This window comes from Haliotis rubra, unplaced genomic scaffold (assembly GCF_003918875.1).
Source record: "Haliotis rubra isolate DU_JTF1 unplaced genomic scaffold, ASM391887v1 Scf16, whole genome shotgun sequence".
In the NCBI taxonomy this organism is placed as follows: Eukaryota; Metazoa; Mollusca; class Gastropoda; order Lepetellida; family Haliotidae; genus Haliotis; species Haliotis rubra.
In genome coordinates this window covers 2184741-2205945 of record NW_025765558.1, presented here as the reverse complement: position 1 = coordinate 2205945, position 21205 = coordinate 2184741, and the positions used below count along the sequence as shown (strand labels likewise).

Below are 21205 nucleotides of genomic sequence, written 5' to 3'. Positions count from 1 at the left end.
GTTTAATGGTTTAAACTTTGTTTCGATAACAACTTGGATCAACGTGTGATGAACCATGTCTGTGGGTTGCCTGTATGTAATAAAAAGGAAACGTATATGCTTCAACAACTTTTGAGTAGTATACAATACTGAGTGAGTGAGTTTAGTTTTACGCCGCACTCAGCAATATTCCAGCGGCCAGTGACGCGTGACGTATACTGTTGGGCAACTGTCCTGCCCGGCTCTGTCACGGCTTCATTGTACATGTAACACAGTTGTGAGCTGACATGGGGGTTCCTAGCAGGATCACCTCGACACCCGACTTTTCTTTGCGATTAAATGCAAATACCCCAAAGGGTGGTTTTGGATTTCTTAGGTTTGATTGTTTGTTGTTTAACGTCACACTCAGCAATATTACAGCTATATGGCGGCTGTCTGTAAATAATCGACTCTGGACCAGACAATCCAGTGATCAACAGCATGAGCATCGATCTGCGCAATTGGGAACCGATGACATGTGTCAACCAAGCCAGCGAGCCTGACCACCCGATCCCGTTAGTCGCCTCGTACGACAAGCTTGGGTTACTGAAGGTTCATTCTAACCCGGATCTTCACGGGGTAGTATGCAATAATGAATTAATGGATAGTATGTGCTACTCGTGAACGGATTAATCCTTAGAAAACTGAACACTTCCCTCCATCAAAGGAAGGAGTTTCTCACAGAAAAATGTCCTTCCGTCATCAGTTTTCAACCAACGCCCAAATTTCATCGGATGAAAGAAATAGTCATCCGAAATAAACAGCTCCTGGACTCTATTCCTGTCGTCTCCAAAGATGAGCTTTCCAGGAACGTACTCGATGTTTTCCCGTCTATCCATTCCTTGAAGAACTGTAGCAACCCCCACTTCAATAATCACTTTATACTTCTTCAATAATGAAATGAGGAACACAAACATGTCCTTCAATCTGTTTGGTACGTAATAGAAATCACACGTAGATCCAAACATCATGTCCAAAGTCTTTCTGTTCTGAACATACATTGTGAAAAAGCGGTTGGCCAAGTCAGCACCTTCTGCTCCTCTTTGAGATATTTCCTTCAGTTCCTGGAGCACCTGTTCATAGTTCCTTCTACCTTCCATTTCCTTCCACCACCTCCAGGGTGAGTTCAACACGCTCCTGTTGAATGCTTGCAGGTGGTTATTAAACCACACGTGATCTCGCGGTAGTTTATGAAGATTCCAAATTTGTAGAAAAGTGTCATCGCCGATATGAAGAAACCCTTTGGCTCGGTAGTTCATCTTCATAGCAAAAGCAATACAATCGTACATGTAATGCCAACCTTCTGTTATGCCTTCCACATGGGACCACTCATCACTGCTGTGTTCATGGAAAGATTCCATACTCGGACCACAGAAGAGTATATTGGGGAAGTATCTCCTATACAACGGCTCTACGGTCCGAGTAGCGCTGTAAAGTTGTGGGTAGTTTATCTCCACAATCAGCAGCACATCGGTGAACAAGTACTTCGCGGGAGATCTGCTTCTCAGCGCTTCTTTAACCTCATCAGCTTCAGGGCAGATAGGCATGTTGTCCCAGGGTAGCTTTGCTACCACGGACATTGACGTCAGATTGTATATCTTATGATTGTGTTGACTCGGTGTAAAGTGAATCTTGGTGCAGTTCTGGTCTCTACTATATTGTTTATTGGAATATATCCTTTTGGAATCGGGGAGGACATTCATATTGTCTAAATCCTGAATCCATGATTCTAGTGATGCAACATTTTCTTCAGCTAGGATATCTTTACTGACAACATGTCGGACAAGGTTCCTCAAACATTCGTGAAGTGAATTTGAATGATCACATGTCCACGTTTCCAGTGCATTCACCAAAAGATCGGCTTTATTTGACACCAGAATGTCATTATCTTTGAAGTTAATGTGTGGGTTGTGGTTTCTATGAGCTGTAACACCCATATGGCCAACTGAACCATTTGTCTCCCATAGCAACCTCTGGGAAATGTAGCCTCGAATCACACCATCCAATACTGAGTCTCCTGAAGACGGAAGAAGCATTACCCAGAATGCATCACGAGTAAAAAGTGTATTACCGGATGTAACTACAGAAAATCTTCCCCGAGGGACAAACGCAGGAGGTGCCATTGTATCAAACTGAAGATCCAGAGTCTTTCCTCTGCTGATTCTTAATACTTTTTGTCTCTGGTCATGGTAAAGAGGCGTTTCCCCAGTAGTGATGCCTTGTTGTATTGGAGGTGTTGGGACATAGCACAGCTGGTAATATCTGGACTGCATCTCCTTAATGGATGTTGGGAATGCAACTGGTGATAAATACGGTTGACCAAAATGTTTGTAGTGATTAAATATTGTGTTGCCGGCGTATATTAGGCCATGAGTGTGATCACTGTAGATGAAGTTGTGCATTGGAACAGTGGGTTTGACGCCATATTCCAAATCGTAGATAACCTCCGCTGATTTCGACATTGCATAGAGGTAGGCTATGTTCTTCAAGGGGTAACCATTCTCCTGTATATGACGTACTGAGTAGAGCCGAAGATCTTTGATGTTCTTAGGATGAAGGTAGGTGCAGCGTGGTTTCCTGAAATATAATCCATTAATGAACAGTAGTGAAGGGAACATCTTTGATGTTCTTAGGATAAAGGTAGGTGCAGCGTGGTTTCCTGAAATATAATCCATTAATGAACAATGGTGAAGGGAAGATCTTTGATGTTCTTAGAATGAAGATAAGTGCAGTGTGATATCCTGAAATAATATCCATCAATTTAATAGTTTGAACAGCAATAAGATAATAATGTTTGTAGTTGCAGAAAAATATATTATGCGTCAAGTCGACATTTACATAAAGGGGGACATTGTATGGATGTTAACTTCTGTGATATGAGGAAAACTCAATTTCGGAAAAGATTCTTGCTCCTTGATAAGGTGACATCCATAAAATTTTCCCCTTTCTGTGCATCACTTCTTAAAGCCATTCAAAGATATTTTACACCATTCATGTCATCTTCGTTTATTCAAAGAAACTGTAATAGCTGTCAAATTACTGATGCGGCGTTAAGGACTCACTCACACACTCACCCAACCACCCACCGACCCACCCACTCACTCACTCACTCACTCCACTGCACAATCTTGACGTGAAACGTTACAGACCGGCACCCATCCAGGTAAGGCTGGGCTCCTGATATCACGATGTTCCAATCTATGACGTCATCCAGGTAACTCACGTCGTTCTGGTACACGGAATCGAGGGACACCACCATCCATCGGTTTCTGAAACATGACCAGGTGTAAAAGGTTCAGGTGCGATGACGATTTTAGTAATATTGCAGCAACTAAAATGAAGATACATCGCGTCCCATTTGGGAAATCGATATTAAACATATTATAACACTATCGAACGTGACGAGTATTGGAAATATGTGATGAGATGAGGTGAGGTGAAATTGGGTTTAACGTCGTGCTTGAGAATATTTCGCTCATATGACGACGTGCATGCGTGTGTATGTGTATGTGCGGCTGCTTGTACTAGCCCAGACTTAAGCTGGTTTTATAGTGCTAGCCCACTAAAATACCATGCCGCAGTGAAGCATGAATACCCCACTCAGACACATTATACTGACTCCGAGCCGACCCTTGCCAGTCCTTGTTGTATCCATTAATGCCGAGCGCCAGGCAGGGACCAACAAGTACCATATTTTAACGTCTTTTGGTATGACGCGGCCGGGGATCGAACCCGCGACCTTTCGCTCTCCGGGCGGACGCTCTACGGAGGCGGTCTGGAAACATGTGTTATCGCTAGAACTTGTGTTGACTGAATTTTGACCGGTCTTGTTCGTGAGTCATACAACTGGGCTACTATATTGTGTTTATGGTGTGTTTCAGAGGCTTATTTAGCTGATTGTGTGAAGCGTGCTCTAAAGGTGGGCTGTTCATTTCTTAACTACCAGTTTGTCTAATCTCGACTAAAAATTGGTCTTCAGTAACCCATGCTTGTCGTAAGAGGCGACTAACGGGATACATGTCATCGTAACCCATTTGCGTAGATTGATGCTCATTTTGTTGATCACTGGATTGTCAAGACTCGATTATTTACATATTACAGACCGCCACCATATAGCTGGAATAAACAACAAACAAACAAACAAGCAAACCCTAGCCAGGAACTTGGACATGGGTATTCGAAGTTCAATAATTCCTTGTCTTAAATCCTGAAAATGGAAACTTATTTCACTATTTTAAATGGCACTGTTCAGGAATACTCAACAGAAAACATTGATGACTTTAAAAACACTGAAAATATTAAACTTACAATTTCTAACTCCTAATTTCTGGACACTTTGTTAATGAAAATTCGAGGAACGACCATATCTTTTTCATCCTACATAAAGCAAACGAAAGTAACAAATACAGACGAACTATTCGAACATACTACTGTATTCGAAAAAAACTTTCAAAACATCGATGAAGAACTTTTGAGTGAACTATCAAAATATAAAAAAAAAATTGAAGAAACTAAAAGTGATGAATTGAAAGGAATACAAATCCGAAACCGAATTCTACTAAGTGACTATCTTGAAAGAGAACTCAGTTTGGATGAAATTAGCAATGCTGTTTACAGGATGAAGAATAATAAAAGTCGTGGGATTGATGGATTTCCTATTGATTTCTTTAACTTTTCTGGGAAATAATTAAAACTATGGATTTATAGATATATTAAAGATGTATCAACAAAAATGAAATGTCTTTGAATATGAAAAGGGATGTTATTACCTGTATTCCAAAATCCCAAAAAGATAGACCATTACTTAAAAATTGGAGGCCATTCACTTTACTCAATGCTATTTATAAAATTATCAGCTCCTGCATTGCACATAGATTAAAAACTACTTTAGATGAACGTATTCACTCTAACCAAACTGGTTTCACACCGGGTAGGACTATTAATGAAAATACAAGATTGTAATATGATATAATGTTTGAAACAAAGAAACAAAACATTCCTGGTTTGCTGATTCTGATTGATTTTGAAAAAGCGTTTGACACTGTTTCAAAAGATATTATCAACCTGGTTTTACACCAATTTGAATTTGGCCCTGAAATGATAAGATGGATAAATATATTAACTTATGAAACAACATCTTGTGTTATCCAACATGGTAATCTATCCGACTTCTTTGCAAATGAATCCCCGACCGCGTCATACCAAAAGACGTTAAAATATGGTACTTTTTTGGTCCCTGCCTGGCGCTCGGCATTAATGGGTACAACAAGGACTGGTCGGCTTGGAGTCAGTATAATGTGTCTGAGTGGGGTATTCATGCTTCACTGCGGCATGGTATCTCAGTGGGCTAGCACTATAAAACCAGCTTCAGTCTGGGCTAGTACAAGCAGCCGCACCTACACATACACACGCATGCACGCATGCACGACGTTAAACCCAATTTCACCTCACCTCTTTGCAAATGAAAGAGGATGTAGACAAGGAGACCCACTATCACCATATCTTTTCCTTTTGTGGCTGAGATTCTTGGTTGCATGATAAGAAATAATGAAAACAGCAAAGGTATTAATTGTCATTAATGATAAAGAATATAAACCCGATCAATATGCTGATGATACTGAACTTTCTCTTGATGGAACTGAAAAGAGTTTGTACTCTGCTATTGGCACAATTAATACATTTTACAAAATGTCAGGCTTGAAAATTAATTTAGATAAGTCAAAAGCAATCTGGATTGGATCAAAAGCTAAATCTATGGATAAAATATGTAATCATCTGAAAATGGAATTGGTAATTGGTGAATTTGATGTACTAGGTATTAAATTTACCCCAGATCTTGAAGACTTATGGGTAATGATCACCAGAAAGAGACTGGAGGAAATTTATAGACTCTTAGCATCTTGAAGAAAAAGAAATTTAACACTTATTGGTAAAATAACAGTAATAAAAACTCTAGCAATCTCCAAATTGGATCATATTTCAATTCCTTGCCCAACCCACCAACAGAATTTATCACGTCCCTTGAAAGAAATGTTTTTAAAATTTATTTGGAATGGCAAGAATGATAAAATAAAAAAGGAATGTAATTAAAAACAACTATGGAGAAGGAGGTTTGAGAATGATTGATACAAAAACATTTATAGACACTTTGAAATTATCTACTTTAAGACGGTATTTCAAAAGAGGTGATAAGGATAATCCATGCAATATACCTTTCCAAGACATATTTAATGTTGGAGCAAATTCTGAAACTTACATTAAGACTGAAAATCTTTTTTGGCGTGATGTGCTAAAAACTCATAACTATTCTACAAAAGAACTCATTATATTGACCCAAATAACATTAATGAAATTCTATCCCAACCATTATGATTTAATCATAATTTGAAAAATTCATTAAACTTCATAAAGAACTGGGCAGATAAAGGGATTATAAATGTTAGGGATATTTGGGATGAAACTGGATTGTTGTCAATAGAATCTTTAAAAGAAATATATGGTATCAAAGGTACTTTTTTAGATTATGAATATTTACTGCATGTATTACCTGACTCTTGGAAAAAATCTCTTAACCACTGTCATTTAATACCAGTCAAGGATTTAAATATTAACCAATGCCAGATCTATCTAGTAAAAACATCTAAAGGCTGCATGACTTTTTAGGATAAAAACTAATTTCCAATGATATACACCCAAATATTTGTAATATATGGCAGCTGTTATTTCCTGAAATAGACTTTGATTGGAAAATATATTTACAATATACAGAAAAGGATTGCAAGACACAAAACTTATAGATTTTCAATATAGATTTCTACAAGGTGTTATTTATACAAAAACGAGAATTGCTTAAAATGAAAAAGGTTGATAGCAGTCTATGTTGTTTCTGCAATGATCTAAATGAGAGTGTTTGTCATGTGTACTGGGAATGTCAGGAGACACAAACTTTTTGGAAAAACCGACAAATTTGGCTTAACAATTTATACCCTCATCCATTGCTATTATCAAAACGTATTGTTTGGTTTGGTACTCTACATCAAAATATATTACTAAATCACATCATCATTGCAGCAAAAGACACATTTACGTATGCAGTATTAAGAAGACGCATCGAAACATAACTCTATTTATAAAAAACCCTGAAAGAAATATTGTTTGTGGAAAACCATATATGCAAAAAAAATAATAAAATAGAACATTTCAATCATAAATGGTGCCTTCTCTTCCCAGTACTTTGATGAATTTAAAATGTATCCATATTTACCTGATATCATATTTCTCTTTTATTGACGTATTAATGTGTATTAACATGATATTGCCATAATATTTGTACATCATCTATCTGTCTGTACATCACTTTTGTAAATATGACATTAAAATCTTGGGAACTAATATACCCCCCCAAAAAAAATAAAAAAATAAAAAAAATAAAAAAATAATTAAAAAAAATAAAATAAAAATGAAAAAATAAAAATAAAATAATAACCCTTGGTCTAAATTTTAATATCAATATTTTGTCTCAATCAAACTGGTTTCCACTGGGGATATTCCTCAGTTTGATCAATTGTTGGCTGGAAAAATATTACATCATAATGCTTTGCAGACCATTTTAACGTCATTGGTTACCTTGCCAAGATGGTAAATGCAAAGACAACGTCTTTTAATATTTTCTGTACTAATAGACTTCCACCAAGTACAAATTGTGTTTTTAAAATTTGAGTTGGGTTCTGTTTGTCATAGAAAATTATTCATCTCTGTAGTTCATTCGTCTGAGCAACAACCATTTTTTATCAAATATTTTTATCATAATATAATTCTTATTACCCAGAGTTTCTGTGTCCTCTCGTGTGATGTCGAGATAAGAAGGATGCATCGGTAGTCACTGGAGAACGATGTCTGTGATTCATCCAGAGCATTACAGACGTGGAGCAAACTCCCAACATAATCAACCACAGCAGCTTCCTCTCTAAGGTTGACATGTCCTGAAACAAACATGTAATCATGCCAGAGTGACATGTCCTTCAATGTACATGCAAACATGCCAGTGACATGTCCTTAAATGTACATGCAAACATGCCAGAGTGATATGTCCTTAAATGTACATGCAAACATGCCAGAGTGACATGTTAAATATACCTGCAACATGCTAGTGACATGTCCTCACATGTACATGCAAACATGTCAGTGACATGTCCTTAAATGTACATGCAAACATGCCAGAGTGACATGTTAAATATACTTGCAACATGCCAGTGACATGTCCTTAGATGTACATGCAAAATTGCTAGTGACATATCCTTACATGTACATGCAAACATGCCAGAGTGACATGTCCTTACTTGAACCTGTTAACGTGCCAATGACATGTCCTTACATGTACATGCAAACATGCCAGTGACATGCCCCTATTTGTACATGCAAACATGCAAGCGTGACATGTCCTTTAATGTAAATGCAAACATGCCCGAGTGACATGTGTTAAATAAACATGTAAACAAGGCTCTGGTTTGAAGAATACCACAGAAAGAGCTACTGGGATGTGAGCCGAGAGCTATTTCTCTTTATTTAATTAACCAAGTTTACAAGTCAGTTTCGTCTCTGCATTCTGTATATAAAAGTGCTCCTAAAACATGTGACGGATTAATTACACAAGCCTTATTGCATAGTATCTCAGAATTAAACGTTAATATTATATAAAGGGAACAGTAGCTAAAGTTAAACTCTAAAAGATAACTGGTCAACTTTCAATGTATACTTTGGAGGCAAAACATTGCTGTCTCAGTAAATTGCCAAGACATAAAGTCAATATATACAACATATGCTCCTAAAGTACCACTGGCAATGAACTGGCAGCTACACAGCAGTTAGTACTTAGTCATTATAACTGTCTGGGGCGGCCGGGTAGCCAAGTGGTTAAAGCGTTAGCTCGTCACGCCGAAGACCCGGGTTCAATTCCCTACATGGGTACAATGTGTGAAGCCCATTTCTGGTGTCCCCCGCCGTGATATTGCTAGAATATTGCTAAAAACGGCTAAAGGCCGGGTGGGACAACTTGGGAATGGCCAGCGAGTCCTAACTTGACACATAGAAGGAAGCGAGCTACAAAGACATATTTTATATCAATGGAAAGATCTCGAGGAGATGAACTCAAAAAGTTCATGTGCCAGTGCGCGCACGTGTTCATAAGCTCACAAATGGGCTCTGAAAATGCATTTCTGCAGAAATTACTGGCAGAATTAATTTTTTCCGCAGAAATTTCTGGCAGATTTTTTTTTTACCGCAGAAATTTCGGGCAGAATTTTTTTTTCCCGCAGAAATTCCTGTCAGAAATTTTCATTTCACTACCAGAATTATCTTAATTGAAAATGATTAGACACCATCTTTGGATAATTCAATATGGACTTTCTTCAAATGATGTTGTTTTCTCCTGTAAACAACTTCAAGTGGGAGGGGAAATGGTTCCCAGAAGTAGATCGCCGCACAAATCTTACAAGGCATATTTTAACATCTTATCAAGACGAAATGAAAATAAAAATAATTTGATGATTTCTTTATACATCGTTTATTCACACTCTGTATTACATGAGTTTCTGCTAAGTTGCAGTCATTTCATCTCTGACATGAGTCCCGTTGTCCCTTTGGTATGGTTTATGTATCTCTATTGTTTGTATAGTCACTCGAACTGTACAATGGAACACTGAATTGTATATGGCAGATGTGTACTCTTGAAACCACAATGAAGCTGTTTTTCAAACAGTCTTGCAATAATCGAATCAGGATTAGGTGTCTTCCCCTTAAGACGACATTTGGTATTACATGTACAGTGAAAATCCTTTGATGTTTCGCCGAGGTAGACTCATGTTGTTGTAATGGATTAGTGAGGTGGGTTATACTATAAACTGAACTGCATAACGAAATCGGTGTTCATTTTCATGATATCAACTCACATTGTAATATGAACATGATATCAACTCACTGGTTGTTGATTTCCATTGGTATCAGCTCACTGCTTATTGACTGACATTGATTGATTTCAACTCACGACTAACTGATTGCCTTTGACACTGATTTTAAATCACTAATTATTTGTTTGCTTATTGATTGACAATGATTTATTTCAACTCACTACTACTGATTGCCTTTGACACTGATTTTAATTCACTATATTATTTGTTGATATTTACTCACTAGTTATTATGGGTATATATCCTGCTTATCCGCAATTCAATGCATCACTTTCGAAATGGCAAATCAGCAGTTAGAGTGCAAGTTCATTCCAACTTCACGTGGAGGAAGGTGTCTCTGTATAGATAGGATACATGTTTAGAGTGAGCCGCAAACACAATGCTGCATCGCGGATAGCATGGATGTGCCTAGATAAGAACTGCACTTAAACTGTTTCTACAGTTGAATGATGACATTCAAATGTATATAAATTATTTGTTATCGATAAACTTGTCACGGATAAAAATGTCATATGTATTTTAAGGTGTAAATAATGGTTCGTGGGAGTATTTCAATTATTTACCGGTTAACAATTTATTATCATCCATCTGCTTAAAATCACACAGAACCTCCGTTGTTCTCCAGAGGCAGTCGACTTGAAAATCCTTGCATGCTCCACTGATTTGTTGTTTTAAACATCACAGTTGTCGTCTTCCCGGGAATGAACTAACAGAACGAATCTTCCATAGGTAGTAGGTGAGTGTTTAAGTCAAGGGTTCTGATTACAGTATTATAATGTTGTGAACTGAGACAGGGATGCATGTATATACATATTGTATAAAACTTGAAATGTTTCACTTCTTCAAATCCTGCATTATGTTGTGTAATAACGTAATGCGGGTAGAAAACATGTGTTCTAGACAGCAGTAATAAACGATCCCAACAAATACCATCCTGTGTAAATACTCGTAATGGCTAATTATTTGGGAGAGTGTGTATTTGACCGTCCTTTCACCTGTATCAGATAATTTATGAGACACCTGCGTGTGGGCCACTTCTTGTTTATTCTAGGTAATTAGCAATCAGTGTGATCAACTGATCTGGATCTGATCTTGTTGGGTTTGGGGTATTTGCATCAGAATGACAATAACTGATTTATGATCAGGAATGTAAAACTATATACACTTCTGTTATTACCTCAAAGACCGGTTTGAGGAATTTAAGCAATTCATATAATCATGACATTAGATGTTTTGGTTCAGTTCTGTGTTGGACCTATTCGATACACTATGTTTCAGGTGTACGAGGTCAGATAAAGTAGGTTGTATATATATATATATATATATATATATATATACAAATTATACAACAACGTCATGAACAGCAATTATGATTGTATGTTTCATTGGCATTCTAGCATGCGGTTTCTTAATAGCAACTTCTTGTTCTTTGCATAAAGCAACGTGTGACGAGCGCTGTGAATGTAGTGACTGACGAAGGGTACTACATACCATAGCCTACGAAGAGCTGACCAAGCTATAGACTTCAATCAGCACCCGTTTTTTATGACTGTTTTTACAACTTAATCTGTCCTGCTTATCGGCTTCATGGCTGTGCTATTTATTGTTCTTACTTCCCACCTGGCCTCGTCCAATTATCTATCCCTTGTTATTCAAGTACACGATGTTTGTCACAGCATTCGATCATTCTAATCACTTGGTTTTTGTCACCGTTAGCTTGAACATGGTGTGAGAACTCTACACAGAAACGTTGCTCTATGCAATTAACAAGAAGTTGCTATCAAAAAGACCGTATGCTTTTATTAGCAATTTTGCTGTCGCATTCCTGGGAAATTAGAGACAATTGTGAATGTCGAGTCACCACTGATTTTTTGAAATGATGTTAGTCACCCAGGATTCCCACAAAATATCGTGTTAAATTGTTTGAAAATATACCAGTCCTAATGATTCATTCATCCACATCTCTTGTTTACCTAACACTGCCGTTGCAATAAACAACCTATACATTGGATCAGTAAAAGAGAAAAACTTGCTTATGAAAATTTCTCTTCAGGTAATGTGTTGAAACGGCTGGTTTGTGCACATAGATAGTGCTAAACATAATGTACCATTGCACAAATGAAATGCATAAAGTCAGTATTTTGAAGTCAGTGGTCCAACAAACTATAATGTCTACGTTCGATCGAAAAGGTATCAAAATTTTCTTAGATAAAATGGTGAATGAAACTTGATGAATGAGTTTGGAAAGAGCTACGATATATACCTGCAAAACGCAGAGGTTGTTCGAGATTTATACAGTATTGTGATTTAAACAGTATTTTTTAAAATTGCCATTAATGTTTACATTTTTCATAATACACGACATAACAAAATGGAAATAGGATTAGCAAACAGGCCATATGGCCTATGTCAATGCTTCTCCGCATATAGTTCGTTATTATCTTGACTTAATTCTATGGAGCAGACATTGGGACATTAATGAATGAATCAAAACAAAAGATAATAAAGAACAAGACACCAAGTGCATTTTATGTTTATAGGTTGTTACTTGAATTCCGTAAAGCGGTTAGTTTCAGTTATATAATTCTGAACGGATTTTATAAGGTTTTCATTGTCTAAAGGAGATAAATCGTCATTGCCGTGAAGTATAGTATATATGCTGAGGTGGTTAAGGACAAAGTATCTCCTCGATGAATTTTCACATTGTTTTGTCACTGAACAACACGCTCCATGCTGTTGCTACCGAGATCATAATATATAGATCTTATCTATTTTATGATTTGTGTTGTAATACGAGTGTGAAAGGAAACGATTATTCATACAATAATATCATGAGAAAATATACCAATCACGAATTAAACGCATATGATTTGCACACCACCATAGTGACTTACATTCATATCGTTCTTTCAACACATTTTCGCTTCATGGATGACAACGTCTATATTATATAGGATGCGGCGTTTCAGTATAGATTATTATACCGTTGTCAAGCGAGACTGAGGTGCTGTAGCAGACTTATATATACATCAACATGGATTAAGCAGTTCAAATCCGCGGACAAAAGCCCTCCATCAACAGAGATGAAGGATATCTCATCCCATCTGCATACAATGAACTGATAGCAACAACTTAGCAGAGCATTCCAGCCATGTATATTTTCTACCTCCTGGACATTTGACTTCCCCCTGTTGTCACTGCTTTATTACCCTATCCTATAGTTGTTGCTGTTAATCCCTTTGATGCACGCCTACATGTTGTTTTACTTATTCCCTGTAAAGTCTGATCTGTGCAAAGAGTGGGCACCTGCTCCTTTTGATAATTATGATTACCCCCTCTCTAATAGAGTTTTGTCATTTGCAATGAATTATAGATTACCCAGCAACATATGTTTGCTTGGACACTGAGCCGTTGCCTACCTTTTCCTGTACCACATACAATCTGCATGGTATGCCGGTTGATATTGTTATTTGAAATCGGCAGACAATGCACACCTGTTGTTGCTGCAGGACAATGAATATTTCCGATATGACATTGTAAGTACTTGGGGGTGCAGACATATGACTTAAATATGTTTGCGCATGCTGCTTAATATCCTATTTGTGTAATACCACAATATACATGGATAAACTATCAAACGTTTAGAAAAAAAGTATTTTGAATACATGAAAGAGAATATTTATAAAGTTATAACTTGTGAAATTTAATTGTGCGGACCCAATGTATGTTTCTTTACAAAGTTCTCTGTTAATGTCTTCCTACAATCAACAAAATATCATCATCTGGTGTTTAACTGAACCGATAAAACCTACTGGATAGAACCCAAAAGACTTGTATTGCCGGCACCACCCGACATTGTTTTGGTGTTTTCCCCTGAGTGGCCGCTCTCTGGATTACGCAATTGTTAATTGCTGTGGCCACCAGGGACAACCGAACCGGGACGGTGGCCGCTTGTAGGGAAAGCCCCATAAACAACAAATTATCAGGTGTGAAAATAATTAGATTTTCTCGGGTATTGTCACTTTGAACAGTGATACATTGTCGCTTAGGTATTGTTTATCATCTCAGTTCGGTACGCTGGTCATGTTGGGCGTGTTGATGGAGGCATTTCTAGGAATATGTAAATGATCAAATATTGTTATTATGTATCTAGTATGTGTCCAAACATATTGAATGCATTTATATTTATAGGAAAAGACTGAGGGTTTTTCATGTTGTTCAGAATATATGCTAATAATAAGCGTTCAATGATTTGAATACATGAATTCATTCACCTAAACTATATACAATGTATATATAGAGAGATGATATATATGCCAGGGTAGAGATTGCAAGCGGAGTCTGTACTGGTAGAAACTTATTACATGTATATAGAATAACCTATGCAATTGCAATCTCTACCAGTGGAAGCTCCATTCTGATCCTACATATGATTTTTTCATATGTGAAACCATAGTTTGTATCAACAAAATGGTCATGATTAGGACATTATCAATTAATGCAATTTGTATTAAAGTGAGATACATTGATATGGAATTATTTGAATTTCTTTACATTTTTCACATATTAAAATAACATGCATAACAAATGAATATTATTGTTCAGCAAATAAAGTGTTGTTTGCCTACAGAACAATCAGGGTTTCTACCAGTTGAATTGAAAATTGTACTGGTAGAATCGGATCCGATTTCAATCTCTACTAGTAGGATACTGGTAAAGACTGCGAAGTCTCTACTGGTAGAATCTCCGATCAGATCGCAATCTCAACCCTGACAAATATTTATATATATATATAGGACACATATTTCTCCGAGAGGATCTATCTCTGAAACATTTGGCAACAGGGCTCATGTCTAACATGAAATGACTGTAACTTCGTCCAGTGAAACTCATGTTATACAGAACGTGAATAAAAGATGTATAAAAAATCACCATATTATTTTTATTTTCATTACGTCTTGATAAGATGTTAAAATATGCCTTGTAAGATTTGTGCGGCGATCTACTTCTGGGAACCATTATCCCCTCCAACTTGAATTATCCTAAAATGGTGTCTAATATTTTTCAATTAAGATAATTCTGGTAGTGAAATAAAAAATTCTGCCAGAAATTTCTGCGGGAAAAAAAAATTCTGCCAGAAATTTCTGCGGTAAAAAAAAAATCTGCCAGAAATTTCTGCGGAAAAAATTAATTCTGCCAGTAATTTCTGCAGAAATGCATTTTCAGAACCCATTTGTGAGCTTATGAACACGAGCGCGCACTGGCACATGAACTTTTTGAGTTCATCTCCTCGAGATCTTTCCAATGATATAAAATATGTCTTTGTAGCTCGCTTCCTTCTATGTGTCAAGTTAGGACTCGCTGGCCATTCCCAAGTTGTCCCACCCGGCCTTGGCATAAAACCATACTCACCCACTCATAACTGTCTTATCGTGCAAATGGTAAAAAATGATGTCGCATAAACAACCGGAAATGGGCGATACAATTAAAGGATATGTTCAATAATCTTGCCATACGTTGTCACTCAATATCTCAACATATAAATATACTTCTATACCAATTATGAACGACTAGTTAATAACTCACGCTAATTTGCAATTTAATTTGCAAGTTACCCGAGAAATATGTTTAGCAATGCATTACCTAAATTCATATACTATAATTTATATAACTTATACACAGACATATTTAAACATACTAAAGCATGAGCTAAAACCAAACTAACCTTATATATACAGAATTGATATATCCTCAGCCACTTAGTCCTCAAGAACTGCAAGTACTATTTGCTAAGCAATTGATATGGGACAGCCGACTAAAATGATTTAAGGTAGTATCGGCCCAACTTCTTGATAAAAGTCTTCTGTATCCGGGTTTCAAGTACAGAGTGAAGAGAACTAGAGGCGCCAGCACACACTGGAAATGCTGTTTAGCTACTTAACTGGTCCAGCCACGATTAAAACCGCCCACCTACAGCCCAGATCTGAACCCTATTGAGAATGGGTAGGGACTAATGAAGGACTGAATAAACCAAATCCAAGTAGAAATAGTTAGGATATGAAGAAAACAGTGGTCGAATATTGGGATACGCTGTCACACTATTGGGACCTGTTTTGCTGTGAAGTTTGCTTTCAGCAAGCAGTACGTGTGTGTGCAGCGACCTGGACGACATGGGAACGGTGTTTGTTAGACGGTTGTGCAGTCAGTCGTTATGCAATCATAACAAAGCTATAAAGCAGTATACTCGGGGTATATAGAATGTGTGTGGGGTGGGGTGAAGGGGTGGGGAGGAATGTGAGAGTGTGTGTCTGGTGGGAGGGGAGGAGGAGGAGGAGAATCAGTGCATGCGGGGTTGCCCTCGTAAAATTTCCTGTATGAGCGAGCCAGCAAAACGAATTTTTTACATTTGCCTCTGCTTTAACACAGATATTTTGGGTGTGGAAAAGGTTTTGTCGCTTCTTCAATGCTGAATATATGAAATTTTGATAGAAAACAAACCTCAGTCTCAGTCAGGTTGTATGTTCAACCCTAAACTCGCAGACAAATAGAACGCATCCCAAGACAGTAAAGTCCTTTCGAGTCCAGAATTACAAGCTTTATAACAAGGTTACTATGCATAAAACTGTCGTCGAAACAGTGTAAACCTTAAGTCAAATACCCGTATCAATTCCATCACCAATCACTATCTATCACATCCTTTGACACACGTTGGAAATCGACTTACGTTTGTTTTGTTATTTGACCAAAATACATGAAGAGGACTAAATTTGTTTTGCTGATTTGACCACTATTCATGAAGAGGACTTCATTTGTTTTGTTTATTTGATCACAATTCATGAAGAGGACTTCATTTGTTTTGTTTATTTGACCACTATTCATGAAGAGGACTTCATTTGTTTTGTTTATTTGATCACAATTCATGAAGATGACTAAATTTGGTTTGCTGATTTGACCACTATTCATGACGAGGACTAATATAGTGGAAACTGTACACACTATGTTTGTGTCGTTGTTGGTGACTTCTAATTATAATTGTGAGTACTATTCATAATAAGAACTGCATGTGTTTTGTTTAGGGTGACAACGATTCATAAGTGTGAATACTATTCATATGAAGGATTGCATTTGTTTTGTTGAGGTGACAACGATTCAATATTGTGAATACTATTCATATGAAGGATTACATTTGTTTTGTAGAGGGTGGCAACGATTCATAATTGTGGATACTATTCATAATAAGAACTGCATTTGTTTAGTTGAGGGTGACAACGATTCATAAGTGTGAATACTATTCATAATAAGAACTGCATTTGTTTTGTTGAGGGTGACAACGATTCATAAGTGTGAATACTATTCATATGAAGGATTACATTTGTTTTGTTGAGGGTAGCAACGATTCATAAGTGTGAATACTATTCATATGAAGGATTACATTTGTTTTGTTGAGGGTGACAACGATTCATAATTGTGAATACTATTCATATGAAGGATTTCATTTGTTTTGTTGAGGGTGACAACGATTCATAAGTGTGAATACTATTCATATGAAGGATTACATTTGTTATGTTGAGGGTGACAACGATTCATAATTGTGAATACTATTCATATGAAGGATTACATTTGTTTTGTTGAGGGTGACAACGATTCATAAGTGTGAATACTATTCATATGAAAGATTACATTTGTTTTGTTGAGGGTGACAACGATTCATAAGTGTGAATACTATTCATATGAAGGATTACATTTGTTTTGTTGAGGGTGACAACGATTCATAAGTGTGAATACTATTCATATGAAGGATTACATTTGTTTTGTTGAGGGTGACAACGATTCATAATTGTGAATACCATTCATATGAAGGATTACATTTGTTTTGTTGAGGGTGACAACGAATCATAAGTGTGAATACTATTCATATGAAGGATTGCATTTCTTTGTTGAGGGTGACTACTATTTATAATTGTGACTTCTATTTGTACTACGGACAATATTTGTTTTGTTGACAATGACAATGCTAAACATTTCGACCCTGATTATAATATATAGAAACATAATGGGAAGACGGAATTACGATGAGCTAGCAGGTTGTCTGCCGGTCATTTCTGAGTATACGTGTTAAATTGTATGAACCTCTGATAGATCGGGGAAACTTAAACCAAAGGTGGTGGCTCTGAGAAAACACTAGTATTGCATCATTTGATCTTGGCTGTGATTTTGTATGAACGGGGTTTAAACATTTTCTATTCAATAGATGAATAGGGACTGGCGAACAAACTGTATTAGCTTATATCAACACCGCTCCCGTGCAACATATAATAGCAATTTTAAGTCAGAACATGATATGCATTATCATACAAGCAAACACAAGCAAACAAGATCCAGAGGAAGGGGGGAGGGGGTGGGCTTTTCTCAAGAGTGTGCACTCCCCATTTCTCAACAAGCTGTATCCGCCCCTGCTGCGTGTCACACAGAAGAACAGAAGTATGGTGAAAACAAATTGGTGTACTATGTGTTTGTAATTTTATCTAAATCTACCAGATGAACACATGTATGGGTAATTGGTCTGTTTCAATTTGGTGTACCTGAAGAGTCAATGGAATTAAGGAACATGCGGAGATTAATTGGGGTTGCGTTTTTTCTTATATAAATTCAAGTTACATTGGTATTGAAAGTTTTAAAACGTTTTGATTGTGTGCTTGTGGATTGATTTTCATATTTGCAGAAGTATGAATGTGGACAGAATTCTGTCGCTTTTGTAAGTTCAATGCACACTGCAGTGGTGTCGTGTCGTCTCAATGGGAACACTGATGTTGCTATATTTGCTCTCGACAGAGATATAGCTTGAATGTGGAAATATGTTTTTGCATGCATTGATTGTTCTAAGTGCTGTATCCATATAGTTAGCACTTGAAATGCTTTGACAGAATTCTGAAATCACACATCGTTCACTATCACGTTACTCCTTTTCGCCCTTCAATGCCTTTGACGTCGATGCACAAACGAAACTATTAAGACATCTTCATTTAGTTCGTGATCTCTGAATTGAAAAATGTAGACGATTTAAAGTGAGTAAGTACAGGTTTAGAGTCACATCGGCAATATTGCAGCCGTAACGTGACTATAACAATATATACTTTAATAATAAATAAAAGTTATTTCTTAAAATCTGTCAACAAAGGACAGTAAAACAACTAGGTTATCACAGATAGAAAGTTAAAACTAGTATGTAAGCATTAAAACATTTATTGCAATACAGGACAATGCAATATAAAAACCGGGCTATAGGTCACCAACAACCTTAGGCGGATCCAGGGGAGAATGCAGGGGTGCGCACCCCCCATTTTGACCTGAAAGTTTATTAAATGACCATTGAAACTCAGGTGGAAATGAAGTGTGCAAAAAACAAAAAAAAAAAAAAAACCCACCACCCCCACCCCACCCCACCCCCACCCCCCACCCCCACCCTCAAAAGCTGTATCCGCCCCTGAACAAATGAAGGTAGATCATCATATTGGGGACCATGGGAGACGATTTAAAGACTAGGAAGGGGTTCTGTGAAATATTTTGATAGTTAAATTTAGGAATTTCGAACGCACAGGGCCACATTGATCTATACGCAGTGACTCTGATATCGACCATTGTGATAACAACAGTCTCGGCGGTTAAGCAGACAGCCATTTTACCAGTGGGATACTCGTTATTCAGCTGTACATGTACGATCAACCTTGATACATGTAGGATCAACCGTATGTGCTGAAGTGACCTACAGAGGATATAGAAGATAAGTGTGGTCTGAAAGCAGCTATTCAACCTAACCTTATAACCATGATGTAAATGATGTTACTTACAATCAGTTTGCTTGATGTGTCCCGGGAACAGGAAACACACACACCTTCAGACATTAATTTCACCGGTGTACCTCTTATTTTGCTGCCTGTGATTTAAAGTGCGGACATTATGTTGCCCAAAAGCTCTCTTGGTAAGTTCATCTACATCTTTAAATTTGTAACCGAACCACTAACAGCATAATAGTAATTTGTAAGACACATAAAGCAAAATATTATTAGACAAAGGTGAGGTGAAATTGGGTTTAACGTTGCGCTTGAGAATATTTCGCTCATATGACGACGTGCATGCGTGTGTATGTGTATGTGCGGCTGCTTGTACTAGCCCAGACTGAAGCTGGTTTTTATAGTGCTATCCCACTGAGATATCATGCCGCAGTGTAGCATGAATACCCTACTCAGACACATTATACTGACTCCAAGCCGACCAGTCCTTGTTGTACCCATTAATGCCGAGCGCCAGGCAGGGACCAACAAGTGCCATATTTTAACGTCTTTTGGTATGACGCTGTCGGGGATCGAACCCGCGACCTTCCGCTCTCTGGGCGTATTTGACAAAGACAATTGTAGGCAAAATGCATGAATTTCCCATACAATAACCTATAAACCCTTATGTGCACATGGGTGCAATGCGTGAAGACCATTTCGGGTGTCCCCCGCCGTGATAATGCTGGAATACTGCTAATACTCATTAGCAGAATGTTTAGATATATTAGCTAAACTGACGTTAAAAAATGTAAATGTACCACAATGTAAATATTTTGGAAAGTGTTTTGACTGTGTTTCATTATAAGCCACCAATGAAGTGAACACTATTTATCGTTACTATTTAATATTGTGTGAACCAAATGTCACTCACATTTCCCACAAGGGTACAATGTGTGAAGCTTATTTTGGTGTATATATCTAAAAGCAGCGTAAAACCCAACTCACTCACTCACTGCATGCCAGATTAAATCCCAATGGAAGAGGTGGCCAGTACATAATTTTCCATGATTGTAAGTTCCCTATTAAGAGAACAAAAGGCATATACATCCTTTGGAATGGCTACCAGGAAACAGAACAATTTGTGCCAGATCGATTGAATGCTTTATCTTATTGTGATGCATTATCATCCTTAACTGGTTATTAGGTTTTCAAGTTATTTGTAATTTCATTTCGTGCGTGCGTACATGATTATATACAGACAGACAGACAGACAGACAGTTTATTTGCGTAATATCGGCCTAGTGGCATATAATACAGTTATACAGTAATATACTAGGCACATAAAGGAACTGTGCATACAAACATTTTAAATCTAAATTTATCAAACCTATCAAAATTAAACGGCTATTGAAACGCATAGCATGCCAAGGCTCACGTCTGCACAACGTC

At 37.2% G+C, this 21205-nt stretch overlaps 1 protein-coding gene across 2 annotated transcripts; it reads right to left on the bottom strand.

Annotated features, from left to right (window-relative positions):
- Window positions 1–528: 528 nt before the first annotated feature.
- Window positions 529–19899, bottom strand: LOC124271390 (probable glycosyltransferase STELLO1). Of its 2 annotated transcripts, none has more exons than XM_046706532.1 (4): window positions 19832–19899; window positions 7843–8000; window positions 3168–3287; window positions 529–2595 (listed from the first exon to the last, which is right to left on the bottom strand). In XM_046706532.1, exons 1-4 carry the CDS (start codon window positions 19883–19885, stop codon window positions 648–650), a joined length of 2280 nt encoding a protein of 759 aa, XP_046562488.1. In that variant the 5' UTR covers window positions 19886–19899; the 3' UTR covers window positions 529–647. The 2 variants fall into 2 exon arrangements, with proteins under 2 accessions (XP_046562488.1, XP_046562489.1); XM_046706533.1 differs by lacking the exon at window positions 19832–19899 and adding an exon at window positions 8321–8395.
- Window positions 19900–21205: the final 1306 nt, after the last annotated feature.

Excerpts from the sequence above, each read along its gene's own strand:
- LOC124271390 (XM_046706532.1), bottom strand. The coding sequence starts at position 19,885 with ATGTCTGAAGGTGTGTGTGTTTCCTGTTCCCGGGACACATCAAGCAAA. Across the intron at positions 8,001-19,831 it reads ACACATCAAGCAAACTGATT|GACATGTCAACCTTAGAGAG; the intron begins GTAAGTAACATC and ends TGTTTGTTTCAG. Across the intron at positions 3,288-7,842 it reads AGAGGACACAGAAACTCTGG|AAACCGATGGATGGTGGTGT; the intron begins GTAATAAGAATT and ends GTCATGTTTCAG.